At 41.1% G+C, this 22,096-nt stretch overlaps 1 protein-coding gene and 1 long non-coding RNA gene across 3 annotated transcripts; one reads left to right on the top strand and one right to left on the bottom strand.

Annotated features, from left to right (window-relative positions):
* The first annotated feature begins 3,331 nt into the window (after positions 1-3,331).
* dguok (deoxyguanosine kinase) lies at positions 3,332-21,720 on the top strand. Of its 2 annotated transcripts, none has more exons than XM_048243271.1 (7): positions 3,332-3,808; positions 3,954-4,057; positions 7,903-8,081; positions 16,720-16,867; positions 17,002-17,117; positions 20,224-20,323; positions 20,964-21,720. In XM_048243271.1, exons 1-7 carry the CDS (start codon positions 3,568-3,570, stop codon positions 20,988-20,990), a joined length of 915 nt encoding a protein of 304 aa, XP_048099228.1. In that variant the 5' UTR covers positions 3,332-3,567; the 3' UTR covers positions 20,991-21,720. The 2 variants fall into 2 exon arrangements, with proteins under 2 accessions (XP_048099228.1, XP_048099227.1); XM_048243270.1 differs by having other exon boundaries at positions 3,951-4,057.
* On the bottom strand, positions 9,773-13,944 carry LOC125294478. Its single transcript, XR_007193533.1, has 2 exons — positions 13,880-13,944; positions 9,773-9,957 (listed from the first exon to the last, which is right to left on the bottom strand). It is a non-coding gene; the product is annotated as an uncharacterized LOC125294478 (long non-coding RNA).
* Positions 21,721-22,096: the final 376 nt, after the last annotated feature.

The following is a 22,096-nucleotide window of genomic DNA, read 5'->3' as shown; positions in this document are numbered from 1 at the left end:
CATGTTTTGTGGTTATTGGATTGTTAATAATCTACTGCTGTGATATGAAAAACACCCGGTCAGAGTCTAGATGTGGATATTTGCCCGCTCACCATACTCAGAGTTATTATGCTTATGTTTATGGAAATCCAAAGCGACTTACAAAGAATATTAAATACAATAGTTAAAATGAACAGTAAACACAAATAGTCAGGGGGCCTATGTGGTTTCTGTGGGATTGAAATGTTAATTTTTGGAGAGTGGTTGGACTGTCTTTAGAGGTCATTGAACATGGAGAAAAACGATGTCTCCATTTTTTTACCTGTTTTAACCCTATTTTTGTGAAATTGTATATTTCACTATAATTAACACCATAAATTTCACCTAAATCACTAGCTATGTTGAATAAAGTTCACAAAACAGTTATTTTCTTATTTTCAACAGTATGATTGTATGTCGAACTATTAGAGATAAGATCAATAACCAATCAGTTTCACCAAATACACATACTCCATTGCTGAAAGATAGCAAAATCACAGAATCATAGATGAGACCTCAAACAACATTTAATTCATTTACATACTGTATACAAAACATTAGATCTCACCTCCACAATTTCCTCATCAAAATCCACAACTAGTCTACTAAACCCTATTTGTACTCACCTTCTTAAGACTCAGTACTGGGGCCCCTGTTGTTTAGCAGATGATGCTTAACTATACCTCTCCATAAAACCTGATGAATTAACCCCATTAGCCAAACTTGACACATGTATAAGAGATATAAAGACATGGATGATGAATAATTTCCTGCTTTTGAACTCAGATAAAAGAGAAGTCATGGTTTTAGGTTCTAAAAAGATGAGGGATATCCTATCCACATCACAGGCTACATATAGTGATCTTCCACTGACCTCATCCACAAGTGTTAAAAACCTGGGAGTTATAATCGACTAGGACCTAGCACTAAGTAATCACATAAAACAGATCACCAAAACTTAATTTTACCATTTAAGGAACATTTCAAAGATAAGGAAGTCCTTATCCTTACCAGATGCCGAGAAATTAATTTTTTGTCATCTCAAGGATAGACTATTGCAATTCTATTGCAATGCTATTATGCTGGCTGTAATAATACCTGTCTAAAGAGCTTACGGCTTATTCAAAATGCAGCTGCTCACACACACAAAAAATATGAACATATTTCCCCCATCCTGGCATCTTTACACTGGCTACCTGTTAAAAGTCATCGACTTCAAAATATTACTTATAGTTCTTAGTTGGTTGCCTGCATTAAAAGAGGACACCTCATGAAGATGCTCTTTTGTCTGCTTCTGACAGAAGAAGCACTTATCTATGCTGGCAGCAGCTGCTGCTGAACCAGTGTACAAAGTCCCTCTAGATGGACTTGATGCAGTTGCAGGTGTTGCTGCAGGTTCAGAAGATGGTCTACCACGTCTTTTCTGAAGACACTGAGTCCTGCCTGCTTCACATGATTTCTAGTAGCGAATCTTAGCATGCTGTAGATGCTCACTGTTACAGGTGGATTTGTAGCAGTTCCTGTGCCAAACTGCTTTGTTCTGTTGTAAAATAACTGCACTGTAACAATGTAATCGTTAGCTGATCTGTGATCCCCATCGCCATACTCTCTCATGGACAAAAACAAGAAATTTGGCATATGTCTCTAGTGATGGGTCATTCACCAGTCCACACATATCTGCCACTGGATACATAGCCCAAAATCTGTTTCTTTTAGAATATGTGTGCCATCACCTGACTAACAGAAAGACACACCTCAGAATATAACCTAACTAGACTGTGCCACCATGAACTATGAAAATGTGCTTGCTCAAATGTAGAAGGCTAGAAGGTCACTAATATCACCAACCATGAAGAACAGAGCACTATGTGCTTCAAGTTATTCGATATTCTAAATTCTATCACTGCCAGCTATCATCAACCATCCAACTGTCACTGGTCAGGGATGGATTACTACACGGGCCTACCGGGCCCAGGGAGTCAGGGGCCCAAGCCATTGCATGGAATCATTGCCTCAATATCAACACATCATATCAACACATAGGCTATGAATCTGGTTGAATTAAAGTATTGGCCATCCCCAAAATGCACCAGAATACAGGAAATCACATCAAATATATATTTTTTTAAATGTCCCCTGCAACAATTGGGGGGCTTAATACATCTGGGCCCAGGGGCCTGAAAGTTCATAATCTGTCCATGCTGGTAGTGTCTCTCTTTCTCTTACACACACACACACACACAAACACACACACACACACAAACACACACACCTGTCTGTCTATCTGATCCTTTACCCTTTCTTTTCTTCACACTTACATAGGCTTCGGAAGGCCTTACAGACTTCAGCTGGTACTATGTAAAAGTCTATTAAACTTGATTTAACAGAGATCTCTGCACTTAATGCTCTGAATGGGTGTAGACAAGTTCTGGCAGAGCAGGCTAGGCCTACACTCAAGCACACTAATAGCCATGAATTGATAGTATTGATATTGAAGTATTATTTTTTTAAGCGGACAATTTTGAGAATTTTAGGCACAATTTTTTGTTAAAGAGATCAATCATCAGCCTAAATTTTTTTTATAATGTTGTATTGTTTATGTGGCCCACTTTTGCACACTACCTTGTAGAATATCTTTGCTTTTTGGCACCAAACCCTATGCTATAATACCAGCAATGTGAGGTTTATGGACAAAACACCAAATTTGACCTATTCTGAATTTGACCTTTGATTTGGGTCCTTCAAAAAAAATGGAGACATGTTTTTTTTTTACTCTTAAGAACCCCTAGAACAAAGATATAATACTCTCCAAAAATTAACATGCGAATCCCACAAGCCCCCAAATTAGACACATAGGCCCCCCTACTAAAAGATCCCTAATTCTCTGGTAAACAGTTGTAAAAACTAAAGCCTACATTAAGCCTAGTCAATGCTTTTGGCCTATTGCCAGCAAGATGGAACATCGCCTGTAATTTGTAATAATAATGTGAGTACAGTGTCGGCGATCAATAATGAAAGTAAACAAGTCAAAGACTGTATGAACAAGTAGTCTACTATAAGTATACAAATCATAAATCTTAAGAATTAATGAAGTTGTAAAAAAGTAAAAGACATTATTCTTTTGATTCTCTCTCAAAAATTAAAGTGTCAATTTTGTTGCCCAAAATTTCTACAGTTGGAGAATTTCTCATGCCATTGACTCTGATGGCAGTAGCTGACACGTATCCAACGAAAACACATCTTTGTCCACTTTCTGCACCTAGAACTTTTACTTTGAATTAGCGAGGATTTCCCCCGGAAACATTAATGTAAGTCACACATGTGTTGGATTCGATATGTTATGATAGTAATTTGAACAGCAGTAGAGGCATAAAGGAGTAGGCTGACTGACGAAATAAACTCACGGAATTATGCTTTTACTATGCCTACTCTCCACAGACTGCTCTTTTAGATGACTGCTGTCCTGTCAGATGGGATAGGCAGTAGCAATTAGCTTTTATTTCCTGAACGTATCAACTCAAGTCATTCGGCAACTGTTCAGTGTTGGTCATGTTCACCGCTCTCTCCACGCAGAGATATCTGAAACACATGCGCTCTCATCGTTATCTGTATTACATTTTGTTGGGAAATTGTAGACGCTGGCCTCTAACCTACTCGCAGTTTGATAACGCAACAATGGCAACAAGCGCAACCAAGCGTTGCCTCTCGACTTCGCCCATCCGTGAGCCTAGCGTCGGCCAAATGGACGTGGGTAGCCGGATCAAGCGTGTGTCCATAGAGGGAAACATTGGTAAATAAAGTTCTACTTCCGGCTCTTATGTGATTGTATAAGTAAATTGTATATTGACAGCGCAACGTCATCTTGTGAAATTGTAAGTGCCACATTTTTACCGGTACACCCATTTAGTACTTGTGACTGATTTTTTCTAAAGCAGTGGGGAAATCCACGTTTGCACGGCTGCTACAAAAGGCAGGCCAGGACTGGGAGGTGATCCCTGAACCAGTCAGCAAATGGCAGAATGTTGAGGGCACGTCACAGGTGAGCCATATAATTTCTGCCAAACGTTTAGGCTAAGTTTAGTTTAAAAAGCAGTTGTACATAAACAGTGCATGTTTACAAGGCATAAAAAACAAAATTCTTGGGTTCCGGTTTCCGACCGACCCTGTCAATTTATGTGCGACCCAAATTTATTTTATGAGCTTGGGGAAGAAATAACACTAAATAGTCTAGGCTACATTAAATAAATCCACAAATAAAAGGCGAACAAAAATTACATTAACTAGATGTACCGCATAGCGGTACAAAATATGACCGCCGCTCAGTCCTGTACATCCGTTCCGCGAAAATAAATCACACTTCAATTTGTCTCCATATTTTACTCCATCCCCCACTCTTGAAACTTTTGTGTATGCTTGTTTGGCATGCCTGAGTGTGTGTGTGCGACTGCACAGAAAGTAGCCTACTGGTGCTGAAAAGGTGAATAGATTGTAGAATAGCCAAAGAAGATGTAGCATTGTTATAAAACCTAAAATCTCTAAACAATCACAAGTAGGGCAGTTCATCACAGTTCATCCATTGCAGCTGGATTGATGAAAGGTCACTTACACCTGTAGGCTACATTGTATTTGGGAAAAGCAAAAGGTATCAGCATAATGTTATTTATTTATTTATTTATTTTTTGTGAATGTTTCTTCTACATAAGATTTTAGTCATCTTTAGTTCATGTAATACTTTATTGTCAATGCACAACTTAAGTAACAGTAGTCTGAAACGTTATTGTTAATGCACAAATTAAGTAACAGTAGTCTGAAACGAAATGCTGTTTTACATCTAACCAGTGGTGCAAATAACTGACATGTCCAAATGGGCCTTGATGAAATGCGTCGCTAGACTGTTCATACACATTTTAACGGGCCAAAGTTGAAGAGCTTTTGTCCGTTATTGTTCGTGCAAATATAGGCTGATTCATGTTCCCTTGCATTGTGTAACTGAGGTCCATGGCTAGTCTGGCTTTCATCAGACCAAGCTCAATCTTTTAAGAAATCAAAAAATAAATAGCGGGCAGATCAGGCTGGGTTCACCCAGCCTAGTCCATAGGCACCCGATATTGTTTAATTTTCCGATTGAGATATACACGCTCTGGCTATTCTAAATGCAAAAATGCATCAGGGAGTTATGACAAAACGGTAGCTAACAAACTAGATCCTAATAGAAAGCTGTTAGCTTCCCTAAGCTACAGGTAGGATTATAAGGTAGGCCTATTTACAACATAAATTGTCAATAGGCTATGCTGGCGACACAAATAAAATCTCCTTTGGAAACCAATGGCTCATAATTACCCCTTGCGTTATGTATAGGGATGAGCGTATTCTCTCTTTTACAAAGTAGCCTATGCACAGCTCACAGTTCACGAAGACGATTGTTTTCGTCACTTACCAAGGCACTCGCAATTTTGTCCAATCACCGCAACTTTTTCGCAAATTTGACCAATCATCGTAGTTTCACTGTGAAATTTCACCTACCACAACAGTCCCTCGCGCAGAATATTGAGCCAGATGGCACACTTACTTCTGCACCTTCTGCATATGACACCAAGGACTGCCCTAACGTGTTCGTTCCTCTGCAGTTTTGATGACAATAAATAGAAGGCTAACGTTAATGATCTGCTTACTTGCATCTCTCAACCTGGTGTTGCTAACCTACCTAGGCTATGAAAGTAAGTTAATTAAGGCCTACTTGGTTTACTGACATTTGAGTAGGCTATGCAACCCATTGGCAAACGTTTACCTGGATATGTCCTTTTAGCTTATGTCATGTTTGCTAGCTTGTGGGCTTAGTTTGAGTAGTGCTACCAAAATCATAGAAATTAATAAAATTACAAGACATTTACAGTACCTCTATGATCCAAGAATGATTTCATTCGAGTTGTTTTTTTTTACATTTATTTTAACTAATGACATAGAAGACATTCCCAATTGCATCCACATATCGTAATGCACTATGCAAAATGTGATTTACACTCCTAGCCGAACACAGTGAGATGCAAGCCTTCCAATCCACTCAGAAATGTAATTAGGCTACTCTCACGTCCTTAAAGGGGCAGGCAGTCAATTAGACGATCCATTTGACTACACTTCTGTTTAATGTCATTACATTAGTCCAATGTAATGACATTAAACAGAAGTGTAGTCAAATAGTTTACATCAATATGAAATTACTAGATACTTACTTGGCTATTAGTAATTATGCAGGCCACAGACTATGAATTATTAAAAAGATATGAACCTAATATGAATTACAAAATATATGAATGTATTGAAACATATGACATGATGCCATCTCTTTAGGTGACTGTCTTTTTTGGACAGTTCTACGAAAGGTTATACTGCTTTGTGAATTACCTCAGTCAAAGCATTTTCACAAATAAAGTAGGCCTACTTTGATTTTCTGTAATCCTTACTGTTTACCTTTGATTATCCTTTTTTAATAAGCATCAAGATTATCAGTGTGATTTTGGTCAATTGCCCTAAATTAAAAAATAAAAAAAAATCGCAACTATTTTTGCAATTTTCACTTCCTCCCGCAATTTCTCCACAAGAAACAGCTAAAAACACTGCAACTTCCATCCAGGCATTTTAGGTCGAAACAGTCTCAAAAAACCTCGTGAAATCTTGGAGGGACTGATTTTCTACCTATCCCTTACTGCCACTGGGGAAAAAAAAAAAAAAAAATTCCCTACCGACCCATGGCCTCAACTGACAACCAACAGGAACCAAACCTTTTTTTTTTTTTTATGCCTAAGTGTCAAATTGCACAATATGACCTGAACTCCTTGAACATTTTGAAATGTTTGATTAAATGCAGCAACACTGTGGATGCTTTTTGTTACAATGGGAAGTGGCTTAGTTGCAAAGATCTTATTATATGTTATCCTTCGGATGAGACGTTAAACCGAGGTCCTGACTCACTGTGGTCATTAAAGATCCCATGGCACTTATCGTAAAGAGTAGGGGGTTCCCCGGTGTCCTGGCTAAATTCCCAATCTGGCTCATTCAATCTGGCCCCCTAATCATTCCCCACTGTAATTGGCTCATTCACTCCCTCACTCTCCACCTCAAGCTGGTGTGTGGTGAGCGTTCTGGCGCATAATGGCTGCCGTGCATCACCCAGGTGGGTGCTACACATTGGTGGTGGTTACTAGTGAGGACCCCTAACCCCCTCATTGTAAAGCGACCATGGGTATCTTGAAAGGCGCTATATAAATTTAAATTATTATTATTATTATTATTATTGTTATTATATGATATGTTCCAAGCTCCCATAGGGTGCCTGTCCTCTCCCTCACCGTGACTTAAACACCTCTGTCATTAAAGCTGTTCTTCTGCTGAATTTCTCCTCTTTTTTTAACCCTGGCTTGTTGTGTGGTGAATCTGCTTCTTTACTCTGTTAGTGTGCAGTGCTGTTGTACTGTAGCCTCGTTGACACCAGACCCTTCTCAATTGAGATTGAGAGTGGGTCTTGCAGAGGTTCATTGACATATGACTTCCAGCAGGGGCGTAATTAGCAGTGATTAAACTCTCATTTCGAAAGTGCAGCAGTCTTGTAAACGAAGGTTTTAAACCCAGTTGTTGACGAATTCTTGGCCAGACGAACCTGCAGAGCAAATCCCAAATTTGCCAAAGGTTCGAATGGGTAGGCTATTCCCAGGCTAGTTGTAATGGACTTTTTCTATGCATTTTCCAAAGGAAGAGTTTGCGACCATCATCTTTAGATAACTACAATTGCTTAGTCTTTAGTTTGCTCTTTTGTAAGTGTGATCTGAAGGTCCCTGAAAAAAACCCTGATTGATCTTTGAGTCTTGCCTCCCCTGTTTGTCCAAGCAGACTTCAGCGAGTAACCTGCTGGACATGATGTATGCGGACACACCACGTTGGTCCTACACATTCCAGACGTTCAGCCTCCTGAGCCGCCTGCGCACTCAGCTCCAGCCACCCCCTGCACAGCTGCTGCACTCCTCAGACACACCTGTGCAGGTGTATGAGCGCTCCGTTTACAGTGACCGGTCAGCACCAACTTTCATGTGTGACTGTTTTGTTTTGCTCATAGAATTACCACGCTCTGTATACACATTAGAGGTATCCAATGCAGTTTTGGTACTGGGCTCCTACAGTTCCTACAGTGGAAGAGGTTACGCTGTCAGTGATATGGGGCCCTATTTAGCTCAACCTGTGTACCGCCTTTTCACGTCTGTGCCCTGGGCCCCATTGGCTCATAATCTGTCTTGATGTGGGCCGATACAGTGCAATTCAATACACTGTTTCAGTGTTTTCATGTTTGGTTCAAAATATGTAGTGTAAAAAGCATAATTTGGTTATGGTGATTCTTGAGGTGTTTATGATGTTGTGTATGTGGTGTCATTGAAATCCTTGACCATCAAAACATAGGAGTAAACAGGGATGGGCAGAAATACATGAACATTTATTTTCAAATAAAATATAAAATACCCTAATTTTAAGTGTATGAAATTAAACTACAACTGTACAACTACAGTAGCCACGCCATGTATCAAAATAAAATACTGTAATTTTGTATTTTGAAAATACTAAAAAATAGGCTACTCTTAAAGGGAGCATGGAATCACTTTGACCTTATATATCTGTCTATTTAATCTGTTCCTTCATCACTGCACTGACTCTGTTGATAAAGTGGGCAGTGTTTGAGTGCAACTTCTTTTCTCTGCCTATGAAAAATGCCCTAAATCTGCAAACAGTCAACAGATCAAGTATGCTGACCTGCCTGTTAAAGCCTTCCTACTGTATTAGAGATGTACTCAAGAAGTCACAACTGAACTTGTCAAGTGGCACAGACTAACCACCGAATCTAGTGAGAGCCACAGAATATGGACTTAAAGCAACCCAATGCAGTTCTATTACCTTAAAATAATAGCTTCAAACTCATGGTACACTGACATATAATACAGAGAATGAAGTCTCTGACATCAATGAAGTCTGTCAATGCGAGTCACAATATTTTGAGACCCTCAATATTACTTTTTGTTGCATGTTTTTTTTCTGAAACTAGGGACTTTTATAAAACCAATGAGACTGTGGTACAAACTTTTAATGATTGAATCGTATTGAGAACATGTTTGTCTTCCATTCTACAAAGTTTGTTGAGGCTAGGGATAATACGTTTTAAGATATGAATGTCCAAACATGGCCTCCAAAATAAGGCCTTTTAGAGAGTGTAAACAATCAAGGGCAAAAAGTCTATGAAAACAATAGAATTGAACAAAAATATTTTGCAGGTTTTAGTTATGGAACCTAAACATTGTGCAGACAAACTTTAAGAAAAATCGGAGTCGGTGCTGCAACCGTTTTCCTGGATTTTGTCTAATTTGACACAGAATGACCCAATACACATACACACAATAGACATGCAGGCATACGTACACATGCACACACACAGACACACGCACAGACTCTCAAACACACATACACACAGGCCCGTACATAAGCACACACACGCCACACACAGACACACGCGCACAGACTCTCACACACACATACACACTATGGCGCGGGAATCGTGCCTAAAACCTTCCGACCGTCCATCTGATCAACCAACCGATCGACCAACCGAACGTCATACCACCCGCCTTACTTATGTTGGATTCACGATCGTTTTGCGTTGTGTTTTAGTTCTGATGTCTGTACTGAAGATGGTCAATAAAGCTTGACGGCTGGATCAGGATCGGTGATTAAAAGAATTTATTGTAGATGGTACAACACTCACTAACCGAGCACAGGCTAAGTCTCAAACAGTAAAACTGCACAGAGTCTAACAGGTGTGGTAGTTAGTAGAAGCGGGCTGCTGCTGAGCGTCTTGGCATAAGATGCTCCCCGAGTCGCTTCCTCGATCCGTCTCGAAGTCCAAACCTGAGACAAAGCCTGTTATACTAAAATCATATCAACGTAAATCATGCCAACGTGGAAGGTACCAGCCATAGCTCAAAAATAATAGGAAAAGTACTAGCCCTGAAAACAGAATAACAAGGTGATATCTCATTCTGCCCGTGCTATGACTACGGCCAGGAACATGGCAGTCTGACCTGTTGATGGTAAATCCTATGTGCAGACACAAACAATGGCATGTACCTCTCCACGTCTCTACTACACACAAAAAGTAACACAAAAGTAACATAGATGAACACATCAGAATACATACAGAAATACCCCAGATTTCTACAGTCCCCCCTCTTGATCAATTAAAAAACACAGATTTTTATAGATCATACAAAACAAATAAAAGGAGTCTGATGTGGTCTAAAGGACAGAGGACAAACCAAGACAAGATTACTTCTCTAGCACTTCGAAAAAGGAGGAAGTGCGGTGTCTTAAAAAGAAAAACATAATAACTGATTTCGTTCGAGGATTGTCTCACACATAAAAAAAAAAAAATTAAAAGGAAAGGAATCAAACCCACATCCTCGGTTCATCCCGAGGCTGGGCAGGAGGTACTCTAACAGGGGCCAATCTTGGATTGGTAGTGGTGGCACGCTTAATGATACACAACACCACTTGGATTGCTAAGTAGATGACAAAGATGGGAATGAGCAGGGGCATAATGAACTGGACAATCTGAGCAAACAGGGGCCCACCCCAGCTACTCAACCAACCTCCCAGGGACCAGCTACCATTATCCCTTAAGCTGCTGCTGCACGGGTAAATATCTTTGATGTAATTGGAGACATTACGGGTCGAAGTCAGGCACATAAGTACAGCATTCCTGTCCAATCAGAGCACAAGCACCTCCCTTACTGGCCAAAACCACGTCCAGGCAGAGTCTATTCTGAAGGGCAACCTGTCTTACTGCATACAGTTCTCGGTTAATGTCTGAAAGAGCACGTGCAGTGTCATTAGCTACTACATCAACAATGTGTACCAGATCTCTAATCTCATCAAAGCCACAGTTAGGCCATAAGCTGGAATTAAAGCGGCAAAGAATCTCTGTGTCGGGTTGCAACAGTACTGTGACCCCCCAAAAGCGTCCACGCTTTAGTCCTAGGGTGTATGGATGTTGACTCACCCACCAAATGTTCCCTCCCCACAATCCTCACAGCTGGAACAACATAAGATAAATAACAAGAGCCTTGCCAATTAGGGGAAGATAGGAATATGCATACTGTCCACACACAAACATGGAACCGTGCAGGGGCTAGTGCATTAGTGACGACCGTGCTTCCTGGCGCCCCACCTGGAACACGATCATCGGGGAAGGGGAATAAGGACCACTTCACCTGACTGTTCAATGGAAACCTCAGTCTGTCCAACCTGAACTTCATATGGGCAGATGCTCTGACCTACCACCGACCCGTCCACTCTTGTCGGCCACCCAACAGACCACACCACGTGGGGGCATAACTCAATTTAAGCTTAGTAGGGGGCCCTCTGGCCCATGGAGGATTGGGAAAGATGTCATCAGGGGAACCATTTGTAGTACTGTTAAAGGCTGCTACATACTCTGGGATGGTAAAGGGGATGGCTATGTAAGGATACACTTCAGAGGCAGATGGCATTAACCCGCATACCCAACACGAATGCTTACGCTTGGCCTGGGCTTACCCATGAGCCGTCTTCAGAAAAGTGTTGTCCTTGTGCACATCATGATGGCTGTCATACAGAGTATCAGTAACAAAAACCAGGTGACACAGGATAACAGCACAACAAAACAACATTCTCGGTGACATTTTTCAGTTGATAAAGAAGGCACACAACAACAGTTACACAACACAGAATTCAGTGAGCTGATCGCTGTTAGAGAACGATGGAGTTGAGGATTCCTTTGGGAAACAGAGTCTTTTTGGGGAGAAGTGAAGGAGACCGGCAGGCAACAGTTCAGTTCAAAGGCAAAAGTCTCTGTCCTGGATGATGTCCGTGGCTTCAAGCAACTTCATGGGTACATGTGGAGTGAAAGTAAAGAGCAGTATCAGTTGGAGGATAGTCATGGTTGCAGTGAGAACAATCATATAATGATTAAATGTAATATATAATCAAGTTATAGTATTGATTAACAATATAACATGCAAGCACATAATGATTAAACATTTCACAGGTATATGTAATCACTCCTGAATTAGATAATGGCTAATGCCAGTAATAAAAAAAACAGGTAAGACTTGTCCAAGTCTATCACCTTTCTGAGCATGAGTTTGTTTCACCAAGAGTCAACTAGCACAACACTCCAAGCAGGCTCGGTTTTACAGGGAAAGATTCTACACTGGTGTCCCTACCCTTTTCATTTTTTCCTCTGACCTCCCGTGAAAACAACAAATCCACCGTCAAAATGAAAGTCTTCCGTGAATCTTCCTCCCTGGTCTACACCCTATTTCTAAAAAGAAGACGGGCGGAAAATCAGATATAATTCGTACCCTGCTCGGCGTGTCATGTTTCCGGGCGGATCAACTAGTTTGCAGTGGCTGGCGTGTATCCATTTGGTTTTGCCCTGGACCTTTACTGCCGACTGTGTTATCAACAAGATCTGATACGCCCATCGCATTTCGCTTCTAGCTAACCTTTGGGGCTTGTGAATCATCACCCACTGACCTGGCACTAGAGAGTGCCCACCTTCCGGGGGGTCTCCCCAGGCCTCTTTCACTTGGTTAGCCGCTGTCTGGACCGCTTCTGTCAATTGCACACAGTAGTTCAGCATTGCATCTGATGTCAGGTGGATGTCGGCTTTCCTCAGATCGATCGTGCCTGGTGCTGAGAAAGGCCTGCCAGTCACGATCTCAAATGGGCTGAATCCTGTGTCCCTGTTGCTTGTAGCACGCATGCTACACAGGACTGTTGGTAAAAGGCGTCAACCCAAGGAATGCCTTCTTGATGTTTCTTGGCCAGTCGTTCCTTCAGCGTCCGGTTGGCTCTCTCCACCTGCCCAGAGGATTCTGGGTGGTAAGGGCAGTTCAGGGACCATTGCACATTCAGCATGCGGGCCACCTCTCCGCAGACTGCTCCAGTGAAGTGTGTTCCGTTGTCTGAGCAGATCTGTTCGGCAATCCGTATCGTGGAATGATGTCTTTCACGAGGACTTTGGCAGTGTGTAGTGCAGTTCCGGATCGTGCAGGGAACGCCTCGATCCACCTAGAGAACTTGCACAGGACAATCAGAACGTCGCGATAGCCTTTGCACTTTGGAAGGGTGATGTAATCTATCTGAAGAACTCTGAAAGGCCCTGGTGGAGCAGGTGTTTTCAATGTTGGCAGCTTGACCTTTCTGTCGTGGTTGTTTTGCCGACAGGTGGCACACCGCTTGACGATGTCCCTGGCCGTTGCTGTGAACTTTGGGGCCCACCAGACCTGTATGAATCTGTTCCTCATTTTTTCCACTCCCACGTGTCCAAGCGAATGAATTTGCGTCGCCAGGTATGGCAGAAGACTTTCTGGAGCCACTGTTCTTGTTCCAAACCTCCACAGGTTGTCGTCATGGAGCTTCGCCGCATTTTCAATCCAAGTCCACTTCTCTTCTCGGCTTGCGCTGTTCTGCATGTCTTTGATGTTGGCCAAACTTTCCCGTTTTCCCTCTTCAGAGGTTTCCTTGATCTTCTTGGTCACATTGTGTTTTAGTTCTGATGTCTGTACTGAAGATGGTCAATAAAGCTTGACGGCTGGATCAGGATCGGTGATTAAAAGAATTTATTGTAGATGGTACAACACTCACTAACCGAGCACAGGCTAAGTCTCAAACAGTAAAACTGCACAGAGTCTAACAGGTGTGGTAGTTAGTAGAAGCGGCTGCTGCTGAGCCGTCTTGGCATAAGATGCTCCCGGAAGCTCGCCTCGATCCGTCTCGAAGTCCAAACCTGAGACAAAGCCTGTTATACTAAAATCATATCAACGTAAATCATGCCAACGTGGAAGGTACCAGCCATAGCTCAAAAATAATAGGAAAAGTACTAGCCCTGAAAACAGAATAACAAGGTGATATCTCATTCTGCCCGTGCTATGACTACGGCCAGGAACATGGCAGTCTGACCTGTTGATGGTAAATCCTATGTGCAGACACAAACAATGGCATGTACCTCTCCACGTCTCTACTACACACAAAAAGTAACACAAAAGTAACACAGATGAACACATCAGAATACATACAGAAATACCCCAGATTTCTACACTTACATGTATCAGAATAATTTCCTTTTTATAAGCAGCCTACATGAACTTACACATATCCAACATGTGCCCAGAATTGTTGCAACATGTACTTATTCTGTTGGAACATGATGGATACATGTAGGCTTGTGTTGGAACATGAATACATGTAGGAACACTGCACAATGTTGAAACTTCATTAAATGAACATTCATTAGTCTATTTGTGTCGTTATTAGTGACAAGCTATTGCTATTGTTGCTCAAACTATTATGCTTTATAACCATCGGCAAAACTGGACAACCAATTATCTGCGAGATATGAGAAATGCCATAGGCTAGCCTTACCACATTTTCTCTTTCTTACATCAATACGTTATGGAAGCATATGAGCCCACTTCAAATCTCCAAATATGTGATTATGTATCCTAGCCTATAGGCTAAGTTTAACAACGTTTTATGGACAATATCCCTCGGACTAGCCCTCGGACTGCAATTTGAATAGATTTTGCTGTGCTTTACTCTAAAAGTAGACCTACGGCCATTTCTTAGAGTGGCTTGAGATTAACATAGCCTAAATACTGTAATGTTGACACTAATAAAGATACGTTTATAATAGGCTAACAAATGAAAAGTGTTTTCAGCTGGAATGGCATGAAGGCTATATGTGGACCGCCTGGACCTTTGAGCAAAACATCAGCAGACAGAGAAGCCCTCAGTGTAGCAATGCAGACTGTTCGGGGGACCTACTATCCAACTGTGGGTCGCCAGTCGAACTGACAGGCTTATCATAAATTCGCATTTATTTCAATTTGGCTATAGGCTACGATTAAAGTTCACAACTAGGCCTACTCAAGAATATGCTGTCGACAACTTCGACTAGTTAACCACAATTTGTAGCCCTATTGGTCATGTTAAGCATTACTTGCAATGTGAAACTAAAATCTAAGACAGTAGAAAATTATGTTTTTAATTTAATTAAGTCTTTAAACATAATTTTCTACTGTCTTAGATTTTAGACAAAATGCACCAAAAACAAAACCTCCGGAGAGGTAGCTTCACATTTGTTGTTGCATGAGAAAGCAATGAACGTGCTGGTAGGCGTTTGACATGACGTTTGATGGATCCACCGGATGGTAGGAAGGGAGGTTTTTGGCATCATTCCCGCGCTATAACACACAGGCCCGTACATAAGCACACACACGCCACGCACACACACATAAACACAAGCATGTACACGCATGCATGCACAGTAGAGTGTGGCTACCGGACAAATATTTAGAAATTGTCGGGTTCGGTCCGGGTTCGGACACATGGGGGCGATATGCATTGGAAGCTTTGCACGCATGCACAAACACACCCACACACGCTGACACACATGCACACACACATAAAAACACACACATGCAGGCAAACAGGCACACGTGCACACCCACACACATAAAAGCACACACATGCAGGCAAACAGGCACACACATGCATACACACACACACACACACACAGGCAAACATGCACACAAACACACACATGCAGGCAAACAGGCACACACATACATACACACACAGACACATAAAGCACACACACACATGCAGGCATGCAGACACACACACGAACACACACACACCCCATTAACTCACACACTCACAAGTGAAAACGCACACACAGAGAAGCACACCTACACAAAAGCAAGTGCACACATGCACACACTAATTTTAATACACAAAAATTGCAAGCGTAGGAGATGGAGACAAATTGACATGTGATTTATTTTTGCGGAGAGACGGTACATCTAGTTTGGTACATCTAGTTTGTATAATGTTAGCCTTAAAAAGTGTCTCAGCAAGTTTATTTGTTATCTTATTTGTTCAAACAAATTATTTGTATCTTATCATGCTTACTCTAGTAGGCTTTGCTAATAAGTGTCCCTAAGGCCTATGACATCTTTCAAAATGGCTGATAATTCAGGCTCTGAAATTGTCTTTGTTTAAAGGGCTGAACCATGTCCAAATAATAAAAATAAAAAAACTCATGTAGATTGCACACACCCAAATTATATTTTATGTGAAGAGTAGTCTTTATATGTAATTTGTATGATATTCTTCACTCCTTAAGCACCTTCCCCCTGGACACGCCACTGTGAAGAGCCTGTAAAAAGTATTCACCCCGTTGGATATTTTCCCCTTTTTTGCTTTTATAAATGGAATCTTGGTCAATTTAATTTAATAAAATCATTTTCAATGAAAACAGTCAAAAGTGAAAGCAGATTTCTGCTATTAATTAATTAAATTGGTTCTCTGTAGACTGTATCGCTGGGAAAGCGTACCATTCTTGCTATTTCAGGTTAATTTACCATCAAAATGGCTTTTAAACTGTTATATTAAAAAAACACTTGCATTAGGATGCCTTTAAGGTCTGTGTATGTCTGTGAGTGTCTATTGCACTTAGCTTGTTGCAGCAAATCCTTTTTATAGGCACACTTTACATCTAAGTTATGTCGGATGGTATTGAGTGGACGTAACTTTGTGTGTACTTGTGGGTCTGTGTCCCGGCAGGTACATTTTTGCGCTCACCATGTTCCAGTTGGGCTGCATCAATGCTACAGAGTGGGCGGTTTACCAGGACTGGCACTCTTTCCTTTTAGAGCAGTTTGGCAGGCTTGTACAGCTAGAGGGCATCATCTACCTCAGAGCTCCACCAGAGGTGCGTTCAAAACACACAGGAACACACATACTACGGAAATACACAAAGACTTGTTGGTGTGTAACTGGAAACACTACTACATACTGAAACACATCCACGTGTGCACCTACTAATGTGTGCTTTGTCTGTTCCAGACCTGTATGACACGGTTAGGGATGAGGGGGAGAGAGGAGGAAAAAGGGGTCAAGCTGGACTACTTACAGAAACTCCACTCGCAGCATGAGAGCTGGCTAATAGACAAGACTACTGTGTGAGTATGTGCGTGCTTATAGTGTGTCTTTGCGTATGTTATTCATTGTACATGCACAACTGGGGCCTGTACTATGAAGCAAGTTCATTATTCTTCTCATTAGCTAGTTGAACAAAACTTAACAACTGCAGTTGCAAGTCAACCCAGGTTTTCCTGAGCTGGTTGTGAGCGTGTTCACTTAAAAGGTACAGTGTTAGATTTTGTTGAAACCAGATGGCTAATCGCGAATAAGAGAGGTCTATTTCACAACAGAAAAACAAACGACAAATTACTTAAAAAATTAGGAATTTAAATTGGTAGTTCAGGCTGAGAGCACTACAGTGTTGCAATTCAAAGTCAGAGGAGAAAGTTGGCCATGGGCTGTGTCTTTCCTGTCTTCTAAAGACACCCTCCCACAATCTCCACACAGTGGGCCACCGGATCTTCTAAGCATGTAGTTTTAAGAAGACACTGTTTTCCTTGGAAATTATGCTTTATGTTTTGGTCTCTTTATCGAGCATAACCTGCTCCAGAGATTAAAAGAGAACCTCCTTTGTATTACTGAAAAACCAGGGTAAAACCTGATAGGTAGTTCAGCCCTCTAGATTTGCATTAGTTTCTTTTGTTTTGTTAAGTTTTGTGTGCACAGAAATGAAACACAACACCAATGAAACATGTTTCATGTGTGCACACTGAAACTTACTTAAAACCTGCTGTTCAATCTGGTCTGAGCCACTATGGTTCCCATTTACAGAGTCAAAGGGCTGTTGTACGAAGCAAGGTAACTGCCTTTTCCAGGTAACTTTTGGATAAAATTTGTGACGTCGTATGTAACTTCCTGATTAATTCAATAATACAAAAAGGTTTACCAGATGTATGCCATCATGGCGATTTACACAGCTTGTTTAAAAGCTCTAGCAGATTATCTTCATGTTTAACTTGATATATAATTACACTTTTGACCACAGTCTTACAGACCTAATTGACATTGATGATTAGATTATAACAGGCCCACTCAGCAAGGCGAGGGTGTTTTGGACTCCATCAAAATCCTTTAGCTTATCCCAATGGTGTTTTCAATGAAGGATATCAATTGTAATCTTGGGGGCAGCCGTGGCCTATTGGTTAGCGCTTCGGACTTGTAACCCCGACCAGTAGGTATGGCTGAAGTGCCCTTGAGCAAGGCACCCAACCCCTCACTGCTCCCCGAGCGCCTGTTGTAGCAGGCAGCTCACTGCGTCGGGATTAGTGTGTACTTCACCTCACTGTGGGCCAGATGTACTAACGCTTTTGCGCCCATTTCAGGCGTATTTGTTTCGCAATGTGCGTGTAAAATCATTGCGAGGTATGTACAAACAGGCCGCAATGATGTAAAAGTGCAAACTGCCTGTCGCGGGAGCTGAAAGTGGCAGATTGCGATTGTCATGTCATGCATATGCATTCATGGGAGGATCCAGGGGAAAGTGGGAGTTTAGCGTAAAAAGATGGGAGGGGAAGAGTAAAGAGCACCTAGTTATGTATTTCGCGGTATGTACAAAGACTGCTCCTGAAAGCGCACGTCTATTCTGCGCCTAAATACTTCCGCCTTGTAAAAGCAGGTGTTAATCCACATTGCAGTTCAATCGTCAATAAGAGAACCTTTCAAAGACAACAGAATCGCTATTTAGAACACCAGTTTTGTGGTGAAAGTATTTGTACTACCAAAAGCAACTTTAACTTTTCGTTGGCCTTTTCGATGTCTTACTTTCACTTTCACGTCATTCACTTAAACTTTCCTACTTGCTAGATTTGACCAATCTTCCATAGCCTACGTGCACAAGTAGTTTGAGTAGAACTACTGATCTTCATTATCTCCCTGCTTGTTGACATCTTATCATGTATGGTATTAGTTCATGATCGCTAAACATTTGATTCTTTTTAATGTTGTCATCAGTTAACTTCATTCAACTGCGCTTGTAGGCGCTGCCATTCAGTTGTGGATGTTCGTAAATTGCGTTTATGGGCGGAGAAGGGCAGAGAAAGGCGCAGTTTACACTAAGGATTGAACGATTGATAAATACGACGGAAACTTGGATCTGACAGCGTTCGCAATCTGCGGTGTGTCCATGGCGCTGATAACGCTACGTTCACAAATGTACGTACATCTGGCCCTGTGTGTTCACTGTGTGCTGAGTGTGTTTCACTAATTCACGGAGTGGGATAAATGCAGAGACCAAATTTCCCTCACGGGATCAAAAGAGTGTATATATACTATACTATCTGAGAATTCTCGAGAATTTAATTTCTTTGCCACTGCTAGGGGCACATGCCCCCAGTGCCACTGGCTGCAATGATCCACTCACAGCTACGCAAGAACACAAAGTGCTTTTCAGTTCATAAGGTGATACAAGGTTCTCATTGAAGTTTTGGATGTATTCGTTGTTTTCCCTGGTCATTTGAGCATTCAAAAGATAAAAACGTTTTTAATCCAATCACAGGTAATTCACAACATAAAAATACTCAGTCTGATATGCATAGGCAACGCCTATACAGTTCCAGCCATTTTTTGTATGGGGTAAGCCTATACCGCTCCACATTTGCCTTAGGAATCCCTAGGGTAATTGGTGTGATCGACTACACATATATCACCATTGGAACGCTGTCAGATGAGACCATAGATACATTGTTGTATGAGAGTGTGAAATATAGACAAAACTGACTAAATAGATCATATAGCCTAGCCTACAACAGGAAAACTTATCAACTTCGTTGATGTCAATGCACTGCCATCAAACGTCGCTGGCCTTTTTTGGTGTTATGGTGTTTATTTAGATCCATGAATGACCATAATGCATTTTGCTAGTATGCAAACTATTGTCATAACCGCAGCATCCACTGGGGAACATGCACAAACACAAGTTAGGTGAAACCAAGTCATAGTACTACTTTGGGCAATCGGAGTTTATCAATCCTAGATTTTCCTTGATAACCCTGAGTTAGTGAGTGGGTTGGACTCACCTAATAGGACAGCCCTCAGTACTGTGTGTACAGAGGAAGGCGGGAGGTTTTCTTCCTTTTTGACAGTTAGAATACTGAATATGTTCTTCTGCAAAGTCACAATGTTCTGTTCTGTTGTGTTGTTTTTCAGGCTTCATTCAGAGAAGCTGAAGCAGCTTCCTGTGTTGGTGCTTGATGCAGGGGTGGGGTTTGAGAAGGACCCAAAAGTCCAGGAAATGCTTATCACACAGGTGCGAACACACACACACACACACACACATTTAATTCCATTATTAGTCATTAGCATTTTATTATTCATACGATTAGCATTTTAAAATTTAAATGATTTGTTTCCTCATCTGTGTCGTTTGAGATGATTGTCTGAAGGGGTCTTTCAACTGTGGCAGCTCGCAAGCCGCATGCAGCTCTTTGCCTCCTCTTGTGCGGCTCGCGGCTGCTACTGTTACAATCAGGAAAACGTAGCCTAAAGCTAAGCACAAATCGAGGAACACAGGACATTCAAAAATTAACGGAACACGGGTTACATTGGCATCATATCAGTCGTAAATTGAAGCATTGCTCATGCTAATGTCATTCAGTTAGAGGGAGTTTGTGATGTGTCTCAGATATTTTTGTTGCTTGCTACTCATTCCTGAAAATGAATATTTGTAGCATCTGCTAAGTGTCTCACTTTAAATGAAAAGGAGAAGAGCTATTTAAACTGTAACCCTGTGTCTCATTAGGCGTAGGTCTATAAGTCACTGTTGCTGTTGTAGTGTTGGCATCTTTTTTGTTGTGCGGCTCTTTTGAGTGGTGTGGAATTTATTTTTGCCTCTTCATGCTGGTCTGGTTAGCCACCCCTGTTGTACACTGACAGATTTTTTTTTTCAGGTCAAGGGATTCTTCAAATCAATATGACCTCCCTCCAAAAAAAATGGTCCAGAATGGTTGAATTGTTATGCAGTGCTGAGAGCAAAAAGTGAACTTTCTCCTACCTCTAATACAAAGGCAGTGACAATAAAGCGGCTAGTTACACCGTGTCAAAGGCCACCGAGTCAAAGGCCATTACAAATGTGTGTTTTTAATGACATTGAGTATGTTTTTGTTCTACAATAATACTGTGTATTACTCACTGTTTCTGGCATTACATTGCTTGTAACAAGTCAGTAATTTGCATCTGGGACCTTTTGTAATGACTCAGTATCTGATAATCTGCATGTTGACTCTGGTAATGTGATTGTTTCTGTTTACATAGAGTACATAAAATGTGTATTCTATGTAATCTTCAATGTTTCACCATACACACATTGATAGAGCGTGACTAGACCATGACAAGAGCAAGACTAGACCATGTCTGTGTCATAACTAGGCCTGACTCCATACATGCACCAAAAATGGTTATTAATCATGTTGAGGTTTGGATTAAAGGGAGTTTGAATGCATGAAAAATAACTTGATAAAGGTCCAGTAATTGGTATGTGTTTTAGCAGATTTATATATTTATATTATACAGTTTTGTATAGTAATGATGACATTTACAGACTCTGTGTTCCATTTACATAGACAATGTTTTATTTATTTTAGGTCAAACTTTTCGTCTTGTATTATGCTTGAGTTCATCAAAATCAGATGTGCATCACACTTGAGAATTCCATTAAAAACGTTAATATAAACTGATGTTTCTTTTCCTCTCAAATGAAAATGGTTCCCTACAGAGAAATATTCTATTTAACTGAGATTTTTAGTGATTCTCTCAACTGTGGATAAACTTGAATACAGGTTTTAAACACATTGAGAATGCAAATGTGGGTGGTGTTAATTACCGGACAAAAAAAAAAAATCTTTGTCGACATGCAGTTATCTTGGTCAGATACAGTACTGCAGACAGAATGATGCTGACCTGTCAGTTTTAGCCAGTCCTGAAGACAAAGAAGGTAGCGTATTGGTTAAGGAGCTGGGCTAGCAGCAGTAGACTGAAAAGTTGTGGGTTCAATTCCCAGCTCCCACCGTTGTGCTCTTGAGCA

The sequence above is a fragment of the Alosa alosa genome, chromosome 5 (genome assembly GCF_017589495.1).
Source record: "Alosa alosa isolate M-15738 ecotype Scorff River chromosome 5, AALO_Geno_1.1, whole genome shotgun sequence".
In the NCBI taxonomy this organism is placed as follows: domain Eukaryota; kingdom Metazoa; phylum Chordata; class Actinopteri; order Clupeiformes; family Clupeidae; genus Alosa; species Alosa alosa.
This window is presented reverse-complemented; position numbering and strand designations above follow the sequence as displayed.